Source organism: Saccostrea echinata, unplaced genomic scaffold (genome assembly GCF_033153115.1).
Source record: "Saccostrea echinata isolate AGI-Se365-2 ecotype Australia unplaced genomic scaffold, CSIRO_AGI_Sech_v1 ptg000011l, whole genome shotgun sequence".
Taxonomy (NCBI): Eukaryota; Metazoa; Mollusca; class Bivalvia; order Ostreida; family Ostreidae; genus Saccostrea; species Saccostrea echinata.
Genome location: NW_026889760.1, coordinates 3,008,958 through 3,021,378, shown reverse-complemented (window position 1 = coordinate 3,021,378; position 12,421 = coordinate 3,008,958). Strand labels below are relative to the sequence as shown.

The following is a 12,421-nucleotide window of genomic DNA, read 5'->3' as shown; positions in this document are numbered from 1 at the left end:
TTTGACAAGATCTTTTCAAATATACTATGATTTTCACCCTGTGACCTTCACCTACTTTTCACCTTAAAGTTTGACCTACTTTTTCAAAAAAAAATAACATTTGTGATAACTTTTGAATGAGAGAAGATAGAGAATTCATATTTAACATGTGCATTACCTGTTCCGAGTGTATTATGGTTTTGACCTTGTGATCTTGACTTTGAAGTTTAACATACAGTACAAAATTTTTAGCATTGGTATGACCTTTGAATCAGAGAAGACATGGCTTTCAAATTTCATTACCTGCGACAACACCTTTCAGGAAGATCTATCATTTTTTACCTAATCGACTTGACCTAGAAGTTTGACCTACTTATCTAAAATTTCAACTTTGGCCGTAACATTTGATCTAGAAGAAACAGAGCTGTCATATTTTTTCACATGTGCAGTACTTGTGACAAGACCTTTCTGATTATATCATGGTATTTTATCTTATGACGTTGATCTTGAAGTTTGATGAAGTTTTTCAGAAACTTTAATCTTGGCCGTAACGTTTAGTAATTCAAAAATTTATTTTTTTGTATGCTGGAGGGACGAGACAAACACAAGACAAGGCAGTTACAGTACGCTAAGTAACCATACAATAACTAAGACATCGAAAGCGAGAGGCACAATTCTTTGAATTTACCTGTTCCTTTAAAAACTAAATGCAAAAATAAATGTACTCTAGTTGTTAAAAATAAAAATGAACAGAAATAAATTATATTATACAGCAAAATAGTTAAAATTTATTTCAGGAAAGCACATGCGAGTATCGCACTTATTGCAAGTGGTTTGCAATTGTATGTGTGCCTTACGTCTCGTCTAGAACTTTAACTCATATTGGGACGCCAGCTGCAAAATTAGGCCTGTACTCAGCACTTATGACTATTTTGCAGAGAAAGTTCAAAGATTTCGTGCCTACTCGGAACTCCTCACGTGGCTTGTACCTCGCACACTATCGTCGGACGTGAATGGTGTTCACCATTTTGCTTATACAGTCATGTGATCGAATCCGAAATTTCTCCAAATATTATTTTTCTGAAATCCGATTTACCTTGTGGCACGTCCAACAGTAGGTTTCTTCTTTCATAGCCATTATATAGTCAAAGAAGCCATTATACAAAACAATATTCAGTATTTTTTCGGGGAACTTTATGTTATGCGAAATTTGAATTGAGTTAAAAGGTAGTTCCTGCGGAAAAATGCATCGATTTGATGTATATTTTCCACTAATCATAATCGAGGTTTGTATTGTCAATGAGCATAGCGGAGTTAGTCGAGGATTGCGGTTGTTTCGTGCCAGCACCTACTGCAAGGGGCCTCGGTTTATACGGTCTCAACCAAAGACAGGTCTAGTGGACTCGAACCCGCGACGTTCATGTAAGGATCAACTCACTCCGCAACTCTAACAACCGCTTGCAGCCTGTCATGAAAAAATAAATGATTGTGCTAAATAACCTTTATTAATAACATTCAAGTAAGGATAAGATTGTCTAGAACTATTTTTGTTTGTTAGTGTGTTTGTTTAACGTTACTTACTATTTTCAGTCATTCTGAGACACCATCGCTTGCCGATGGAGGGCTACAAATTTAGACCTGTACTCGGCACTCAGACCTTTAAGCAGTGAGGGATCTTTTTTTGCACTAGCACCTACTGCTACACGGGACCTCGGTTTGTCCGGTTTCATCCGAATTACAAGACTCCACGTCTCGCAATGGGATTCGAACACGCGACGTAAGGATCAACTCCTTACTCCGCGACTCGAGAGCAATCGCTCTAACCAATGCGCCACGCAAGCGATTCTAAAACTATTTTTAGCTCTACTGGTCAGAGACCAGAAGAGCTTATGCGATAGTAAGGTGTCCGTCGTCCGTCCGTCTTGCTGTCCGTCTGTCTGTAAACAATTTTTCAAAGCGCTTCTCCTCCTACAGTTTTGGTTTGATTTTAATATAACTTGGCACACAAGTAGACTACACTAAGATACATAATTTAGTGCATTGGTTTTTGATTTCGTTGAACGGTGTTGCCATGGTTACTAAAAATAGAAACATCTGTGACTTTAAAACGCTACTCCTCCTACAGGTTTTGTCTGATTTCGAAATACCTTGGCACACAAGTAGACTACACTAAGGTACATAATTTAGTGCATCGGTTTTTGATTTCGATGAATGGTGTTGCCACGGTTACTAAAAATTATAGAAACTTCTGTAAAATTCCTTTGAAATGCTACTCATGCTACAGTTTTGGTCTGATTTTAATATATTATGGCATACAAGTAGACTACACTAAGATACATAATTTTTATCATCGGTATTTGATTTCAATGAACAATGTTGCCATGGTTACTGAAAATAGAAATATCTGCGAAATTCCTTGAAAACACAATTCCTCCTACAGTTCTAGTCTGATTTTAATATAACTTAGCACACATGTAGACTACACTAAGATACATGTACATAATTTGATGAATTGGTTTTTGATTTTGATGTAGACTACATTAAGATACATAATTATTGCTGCATGTTGCAAAGTTTCAAATCCAAGTGTTACTTTTATTATTTGTTATACGTACAGACCATTAGAGCTATAGTCTCATCAGAGACCTCTGGGTATAAAGATACTGTTTCTACATGCAAAAAAAAAATATGATTGGGCAAAAACTACTATATTTCTGTATCTCAATGGCACAAAATTTTTGATTCGATCCCTTGATTAGACAAATAAATCAAATGTGGAATAAAACACTTGAACACTACGCCCGGCTTTATTGAGTACAAGACCTTGGGAAAATAGGACTACAAATCGACATACGCTACATGTAAACTTAGACCATATTCAGTAGGAATTAACTTTTTTTACTAGCAGCTACAGAAACATTACATTGTTAAGTGTCTTTTTGTTCTCAATCCCTGTTCAAATCATCCATTATTAAATATTAATATCATAAATGACAACTCAGGTATAGTTATGGTATCAGATATGTCAAATTATAGAACGTTTGGGTTAAGAAGGTATTGATTTGACCTTTGAACACTAAGACGTTAACGAGAATTCGAGTAATCGACTATCGTCTGGTCACAGCGACCATCGACTAAATATTTTTAACTCGGTTACTCTTTAAAAATAAGCTACTTTATAGTAATCTTAAATTCGAGGTAATAAAATTGGATTCATCTTATTTATTTCTAATTGCATCAGTGTTATAGTGAGCAAACTTGCGAGAGGGTAAAGCTTGAAACCATTCTTAGTTCATTGTTCTCGGTAAAGAAATATTTGCGCGTTTATTTTTGATCGCTATTACCTTCAAAATCTGAAGTCTGGGTTAATTTTTAAAAGTTTTACGATGGGAAGACTGAAATATGAAAATTACCTGATGCTGAAACGGTGTTTTGTGTCCTTATTTATATATCAGATTTATTAAATCATTTTAAAGGATCAATAAAATTCGTCAAAATCTTAGATTGAAACTTTTCTCGTAATTTCCCTGCAAAAAATGCCAAGTTGCAGAGTCCGAAAAAAAATGCTACCGAGTAACTGATCGTGCCACAAACATGATCGTAATAAATTTTCTACCTCTTAATTAGTACTGAAAATGGAGATATTTGGAGTAAAATCACGCGTAATCATATGCGTACATCTACATGCCTATTTTGTGCATGTACATGTATTTAGGAAATTTATTTTTTCATGTTTCATATGAATTAATTTCTGTATTGGTTGTTTATACAATTAAAATTTCATAATTTACATTTATCGCAAGCTTTGTATGTTTTGATAGGAAGAACACATAACTTTTTAGGAGTTATGGGTTAATTATTTAAACCCCAGTCACATTTCCAAAAACAACCAACGGCTGACGGTTTTTAAGGCAAAAATAGGATTCTTCGGGCGACAGTCGGGGGTCATCGGCCGTTGTCTTGCCCGATTTTGACCTCTTTTCTTGTCGGTCGACCAATTTTGTGTCTGTCGGGCCATGTTATATTTTTTTCTGCAGTCGGCGGTCGGTCGACATTTAGGAACTTGGTTTTCATAAATGTGGGTCGACGGTGAAGATCAAACAGTGGCTTAGCGAGCGATGATCGGGCGACAGTTGGCCGACTTAAAATTATTTAATATTTGAAAAATTATCGGTGTTTATAGGAATTAATGTGACTGCTCCGCGTCGCCCGATACCAGTGTCGGAAGATCATGTTTTTCAGCCGTTAAATGTAGGCCTATTAGCTGGAACTGAACACATGTAAATGGCTTTGTGTGATGGAGCAATCACAAGTAATTAGAAAGGACACGCAAAGTATATGAAAAGCTTATTTGGATAACATACTCTGTAAAACAATGAATTTAAAATCAAATAAATTAAGTTCAAATATTTATTTCTACTCAATGAGACCGAATTTAATTCGATTCCACATGACTTTGCGCAGCTTTTTGATTTCATGCAGTCGTTACACCTTTCCTAATTATTGTGATTTTAATACAAAATTTCAATGCAAAATTAACATAATATGCAACATCCTTGGGTCTGAAAACGAGCTATTCAGACAACAATTAAGGGCTTGGGGGACGCTGAAATGGCTCTAACGACATCATTGTTTTTCGGTTTTGTACGCAATGCATGACGCTGAAGAATGACGCATGACTCACTTGTGTATTCAAGAGGTCCATGGACACTAGCAATCTAAAGATGATCGACTTTTTTGAAATTTCACAATTTGTTGACTTTTACAATAACTTTCATGCATTTGACTGAAAAAGAAATCGCTAAAGCAAATTACAAAAATTAACTTTATATGGGTGTAGTACATCATTAACATGGATAAAAAATAGATCTGATAACAATTATATCAAAATTTGTTCAAATTATCTTAGATTTTCTTAGTGAACATTTAATTGTGGACCTTTTTGCATTTAAAGTATCTTTTTATAATATTTTTAACACGTAAAAATTTTAATTTTTTTCAAGTATTTGGCAGGTTACTAATATATGCCTTTTGTATTTTTTTTTAAATCGTATTTTCTTCCTTTTCGAAATCGCTAGTAACAGATTGTCAGTGGTGATTTTTTCTTCCGAAGAACATTTGAACATGCATATAATTTTTACGCCATTTTGGAGCTTTTTTGTCGACAGATTTTGCATCAGTATTTGCCTTGTTACACCGAATTCTTGTAATGTAAAGAAAAAATAATAATTCCAAAGATTATTTTGTATGTATAAAAATTCTCTTTGTCTTCTTTCAGTTAGATGGGGTCAAAGATTTGATAAACATTTTAGAAGTCGATTTTTGTTAAACTGTAGCCTAACGAATCCAGAATGGCTGGAGAAAGACCTTCCTAGGGTTTAGGCATAAAAATACACCTCAGTTTCATAATAAGTATTATTGAGTTTTGTTTTAGAATGTTTTAAAAACTTACGCCTAATTACAATATTAAGTCTATATTTTGATATAAAAGTTAAGGAAATAGCTATTTTTAAACACACGAGTACGAGACTTTTTACTAACTCAGGAATTATGACAAATGAAAATAAATTATCTTTAAAAAAAAAACAGGTGCCGTAACTAAAATTCTCCAAAGAATTCATATTTCAATCAGTCAAATTTTGAAATGTGATTCATCAAGAATTATTATAAATTATTGTGTTCATATCAACTTGTTACCTTGCAAGGAATTTCAGTGAAGATTGTGTGAGAAAAATAATGTCATTTCATTCATTGTTTGGTACTTGCATGACATGTCATGTATCAGTTGGGTTTACTTTCATGTGATTCTAAATATATTGGTTGTACCTTTAGTAAGACCTATTTGTAATGCTGCGATCTTCATGTGGAAAAATATACGTACATTGTATCAATTACTCATTCCTAAAATTAATAGATCTGATGTACATGTATATAGATTTACTTGTCCCATTGATCTCTTTTCTTCATACGTAGTTCGTGTTCCTGTCCGTTTGGACAATTATAAACGGCAGTACTCAACGCGTTTCCACAACAGAATCCCCATGATTACTGATATCTCGTTACCTCCGTTATCTTGCAATTAACTCGTCATTTTCAGGAATTAGTAATGGCGTGGGTCGATTCTGTGAACGGTTGATGAACTTAATGTCTCATACACATTTATTAAAACAACAAAAACATGAATGATACTGAAAGTCCCAAAGTTATCATGCAATCCGACAGACAGGAAGTAGAAAATCTGCAGTAAAGTCGGGATACCATAGTGCAGTTATTTCCGGTATTTATTACTCCGACGTAACTTTTCACATAAATTGGGCATAACTGTGTTAAAACTATTGTCAGGTGTAATGATTACATCACATTTATGGCAGAGATTTTTGTTGAATCAATGGGGTGTCAAATAAAAATGCACAAATTCAAATATAGGATTTCGTCCATTAATGATGTTCAGATAGAGGCTTTTGGCTATTTTCAGTATTTTAGCACGGAAATTGAACAATTATATAAAAGAGTTTGTAGGCCAAAATGTCTGAGACGGTTTATTCTTATACAAAATAAATTTAAAGAATTTCAAGTAAAATACTGGGGTATTATATCGAAGAAAATGCAGAATTATTTATTTTTAAGGTGCACATCACTATTTTGCAATTGTTATTATTAATAGTTCTTAATTATTATGGTATGTGGACCAAATGTTTTTCAAATCTCTCCAGTAAATCTCTGGGAAATGTGCGTAAAAAAGGAATGCTACTTTCACTTTCAACCTTTATTGTACTTTCTTTTTGCAGTAATTATTAACGCTCCTAGGCACTACCGTGAAATTGACAAGGCAGTACTCGATCTTCATCACAAGTATGATCAGGCAAGATTTTAACACACACCTTAACCTTTCAGGAGTTTTACACAATGAGTAAGAGTTTCAATCAGTGATAAAAATTTTAATGAAAGATATGAAAAATAGGCTTGTTTTATGGGGGTACCAATCGAGTGCATTTCAATCATACTTAATGAATTACACATAGGTTTGGTGACAATATATCACTTTCACCAGGGGGCCTGTACCATAAGATGATGGGGGACATGCCTAATCGAATAAAGAGGTATCTGGGATCGTTGAATATCTGCAGTGTCAAAACTATTATGATTTATCTGTCTCATCTAATAGAATATGGCGTTATTGTGAAAGAGATAGGAAAACAGAACGGATACTTGGACACCTCGGTCTGTTTAGATCAATTTTATTCTTGAAGAGGCGTTTTCATTACAATTACTTATTTTTGTGGTTTAGAGTGAAGACATGAATGGAAAAATCTAGATGTGAATTTAAAAATTTCAAGACACCATTTACATAAATTTACTAGCAAAGTGGTAAATTCTGAAGTCGAACTTAATGAACTATAGATCTACAGCAATTTTACAAGAAAGGATGTTTAATGTAAATTGTGTGTATTTATCATATGATGTCAATGGATGTATGATACTATAGGAGATGAACAGTATATCCTAGCTTAGACATATTTGATACTGAAGTTTACTTATGTGATGTAAATAAATTAATAGTAAAAACTTGGACAAAATTACTTTGTCCTACCTATATTCTAGTAATTTGTCAATTTTTCACCTCTTTGCAATATAAAGAAATTTCGTTTTGAACAATGCATTTCCCGTACAAACTTTTTTGTTACTCTAATCTTCATTGAACCCGAATTCATAAATAACCAACCTATCGTCTGTGTAAATTCACCATTCATATAATAAGGATTCGTTAAAGAGTCTTGGGGAAAGTATTTCGGAAATTAAAATTCTTATCATTGTTTCTTTGTTTATATATTTATCTATCCTATTGGTCCATAACTCTTGTCTTCGGAGTTATCAGCATAATATATTTGGTTACTGGTCGTAAAGATGCTTAGCCTATCGGTAACTTGAAGTGGCTTCTAAAAACCTTATCAGGCTATGGAAAGGATGACATTTTTCGTTGTCGCCTAGAAGACAAGAAAGTTTTTAGTACCCCATCTTAAAACAAGGTTCTTAAGGGAAAAAAAATCAATACAATACATTTATCATAGCGTGGAATGCTTCAAATGTGTAGCTGAAGAGCTATGTTGCCAAACGCTGCGAAGATCCAAAAAGGCGGACCCCGCGGAGCATGTGACCTTTGGTTAGTCGTTGCTTTTTGGTTTGCGGAGTAACATAGCTATCCTTAAAGAGAGAAATTCTGGCCTCGTAAACATTTGGCTATAGACTGTCATTCTTAAACCAAGTAATTAACGAACTCGCATCGAGGAAGCGTAAACCTACAAGATTAATATGCGTGTTTCATTTTGTTGTGTGTTTGCATAGGAAATTAAATGCATCAAAAGGGTATTAAGCTGTTAAATTGGAGATGAAAAGCAAAACTCCTCGAACGTTTACTTTTTAAAATCTTTTAGTCTCTTAATAGATAGATATTCACAAAGAAAGTGAAGCATTGAATGGATAAAAAATAGATTCCTGTGATGGTTGATGTTTGTATAAGCACAATTTTCAAAACAACACACTTCTTAATTTTTTAACTGTCAAATGAAGATATTAATTTCTTATACTGGGTATAAATATTGGTACAAAACTCCTCAAACAATTCTGGTACTAAAAGTGTGTTTTTCATACATTTATAAGCAACTTGACACAATTCACATAAAACGTAAAAAAAAAAAAAAAACCACCACCTTTCTGTCCATACATGCAGATGCTTTTTCGAAAGTTACAAGACATGCAAAGAAGTGTATCAAAATTGGAACAAAAATACGGATGCATAAGAGTTCATATCGATTCATCACAGTTTCCCAAAGCCTATCTGGTAGAAATAAGTAAGATGGGGATTGTATAATTCATCATAAAAGTCAAACTTAACTGGCTTCTATGATTTCAAAGATAAAACCTACACAAAAATGATAAAGTTACAATTTGTAACCATATAGATTAAGTTCAATTTGTAATAAAATTGAATGTTAACATTTTGAAGGCAATACAAAATAAGAAATCGTTTCCAAGTTAATTCCTAGACATTTGAGTGTTTCAAAGACGAGACGTATAGTTTCTGTGTACATGTACATATATACCTGGTCCTTTACTTATTATTTGATATTATTCTTATCGACATTTGAAACATTCCTTCATCGAAATTCAACAAAGTCAACAAGCTTATAAATTGCTTAAAGAACTCGTAAATCAGAAATTTTCTTTGAAAAATCGTGAGATAATTGGTTTTTCTATCGCAGTTGTTTAAGATCAATACTGATCGTCGTGGAGGATCTCTGATCGCCCGTGAAGTAGAAAGGGGTCCCTGTGCCATATTTCAAACCATCAGTTCAAAAGATGACCACTTATACCCACAAGGCAGAAAACAAATGTTTACCAAACGCCGAGATGACACAGATATGTGAATGATAAGTCAATTTTAAAAGAACGCTTGAATTATGGCAAGAAAATTAACACTTGAAGGGGAAATATTGTTAGAGTGTGTTGTCTTTCTTAAGTAAATAACCCATCGCTTTACTTGCCTCACACCTCGAAATTTAAATCGGTCTGAACCGTTTGCTCTTGTCTGAATAAATACAATATAATTTTTCAAAGGCTTATCAAACAATTATATTTTGTATTTGTACAGTAAAGGCCCGTGATTCACTTGAACGGAATATCAATTGCGCTGGGAAAAAATGTAACCTCAAAAGATCTCACTGCATCTTTACAACACCCAACAATGTCTTTGAAGACAAAACATGCAGAGTGATTTTTTTCTAACGAAATATTTCAATTTTTTTATAAATAAGCTAGAGAAAGCCTAAGGTAAAACAATTTTACACGAAAACGTGTGAAGATGCAAAACACCGAATGGTAGAAATAGGGGGTCAAAACTTATTAGTGTGAAGTCCGACAAAAATATGTTAAACCTGGGCTAGTGCAGCGGTAAATCTGCCGTGCTAGGGACCTAGTGGGCAGAGTGATATCACGACTTATAATTTAAAATCTGTAAAATAAATGTCTCATCATTTGTTTTGTAGCTTTTTACAAATAGCTTCGTGAAATTTCAGAGCAGATTTGTTATTAAAATAACACAGTTGATAACCTAGTTCCCCCTTATGCATAGATCAAGAACTATTTTTAGATACAGATATTGATTAGCTATGTACAAGTAGTGTTGTTGATTGCACTGATTATATATATATATATATATATATATATATATATATATATATATATATATATATATATATATATATATATATATATATATATATATATATATATATAATTCATCAAGAGATACAATACAACTACACATATTAGAAGATCGTGCAAATTTTATTTCCTCAATTTCTTTTTGTATACATGTACTTCATTTACAGAAGGTATAAGAATAAATTTCTTAAAGATTGGCATTAATGTGTGATTTTCTTACTTAGCGCATGTCGAAACTTAACTTTAAGTTCAATAATTGTGATAACTTGTAGATCCATGAATTGAAGCGTTCAAGCTAAGTCTATTGCATCCTAGTGTTCCGCGTTTTATGTGAATTAAAGCTCATATCAATTCTCCAATTGCGTTAATATCTGTACATGTACCTTCTCTGGATTCAAATGTTTAGGTATCCGAATTCAATTTAAAAAACAAACAAACAAACAAATAAACAAGCAAAAACAAAATGCGTGGCTCTTGATAATCTGTTTATTCAAAATGAATATTTCTTCTTTTTTTTTAAACCGTTTCAGAGTTTAGTTCGAAATGAACTCTTTTCTTGCACAACTTTCAATTTTTTTTTCATTTGGTGTATAACACTGTATCAAAGTGTCTTAAGGTTGTATCCCAATAAATATGCCAAAATCACAAGTTTTAAAAGCGCGTGTCATTTAATTACCTTTGAGAGTGAACGGAAAAAATATTTTTGTTACAAATAATGTGGGCGCCTAAATAAATAAAGGGCGCTTGCTTCCCTCTTGAAAATTCCCCTAGCCAAGGCTATATGATATATATAACTATGTATCTATTACTGGCAATTGTACTTCAAAATCGTGAACAAGATTATATCGATACAAGACACTTAAAATTAAGTACCGGTAGTAAAATTTGAAAGGACTAGAAAATATTTATTACATAATTGTTTTATATAGAATTTATAGAGTCCAAAGTTTAAAAATTAGTTGAATTTATTTGAATTTCATGCAGTTTACTCACTGACAGCTACATGTATATGTGTGCATCCTGCAGAAAAATATATATGGAAGAAAGAAACTAGCTGAACAATATTTTGTCTTTATTGGTATTTTAGCAAAATTTAGAGTGAACATAAAGGAAAAGTGGACACTGCATATATAATTGCTATGGTACCATGTGCAATATAATTGAATAGGCCAAAGCTATACCAATAATCCAGATAAAAGGCAGAAAATGCAAAGCAGTCAGTTTAAAATGTACTTTAGTACAACCTACCCCGTGTTAGGTAAGTCATCCGTAGAAATACTCGTCACAAACGTAAAAAGGAACCAGACCAGAATCATCTTCTACATCACCTTTCCATAATTCAGATCACGAAAAAGTCACACCGCAAAGAAACACCGCTTCGTAAACTCTAGTATAGTATGGGTATCCATTACATCACTGATACTGATATAAATTAGAAAAAAATACACAAAGAGGCGGATCAAAAAATTACCTCTTTTCACGGTCGAGAATTGATTTATTGTATTTGTGTTCAAGGGCAAAATAAAAGTATGACATCCTTTAGAAACACGATAGACTACTTTCCGCTAGAGCGCCGAGTTGTGAAATGATATTAATTGAGTCTTAATTAGTCATATTAACGTACTCCTGTTTTTATAAACTGCTTTGGTCGACGATTCTGGGCCTCAAGTTGCATCCATCCAATAAAGAATTGTGGCGTTAATAATTTAAATCGATACACATATCAGATCTACAGCAGTGTCTCGACTATCTCCTTTATGAAATTGTCATGATAACTTCTTTTTCTGTCGAGTTAACTTCTCAAAAAGCAATTAAGACATTCCAAAATTAGATCGTATGTACATTCCCAACTCATGAAATCAATTTAATAACTGTCGAATCTTCTCAAGATTTTAACTGTCATTGCATTTCAATTAGGCGGAATAATTGATTACCTATTACACCAATCTTCTTGAAATTTGGACCACATGTTTGGCTATAGACTCTAAATCTCTCAATTTCGCCGTCGGACAAGGACTTAAAGATAAGCACCGCGTACTCTTAAACGCCGCTCTTACTGTGTATTAATTACTAGAGATGTTGAAATGACGATGCGATAGCTGTTTGAGTCTATTACCTGGACTCTATCAGTCCAAATATTGCTAGTGTGCTCTCTTTTGTTACGTGTATATGGTTCTTATCTAAACGAGTGAACTGTTTACCTCTTATAGACAGGGGTTCT

At 33.3% G+C, this 12,421-nt stretch overlaps 1 protein-coding gene across 1 annotated transcript in view; it reads right to left on the bottom strand.

Moving 5' to 3' along the window:
• The window catches only part of LOC133184813 (protein Wnt-7b-like), a 44,154-nt gene extending 31,960 nt beyond the window's left edge, over positions 1 to 12,194 (bottom strand). Inside the window, exon 1 of the mRNA XM_061319893.1 lies at positions 11,449 to 12,194. Coding sequence (XP_061175877.1) covers positions 11,449 to 11,516 — 68 coding nt within the window. The 5' untranslated portion in view covers positions 11,517 to 12,194. The remainder of the gene's footprint in view (positions 1 to 11,448) is intronic.
• Positions 12,195 to 12,421: the final 227 nt, after the last annotated feature.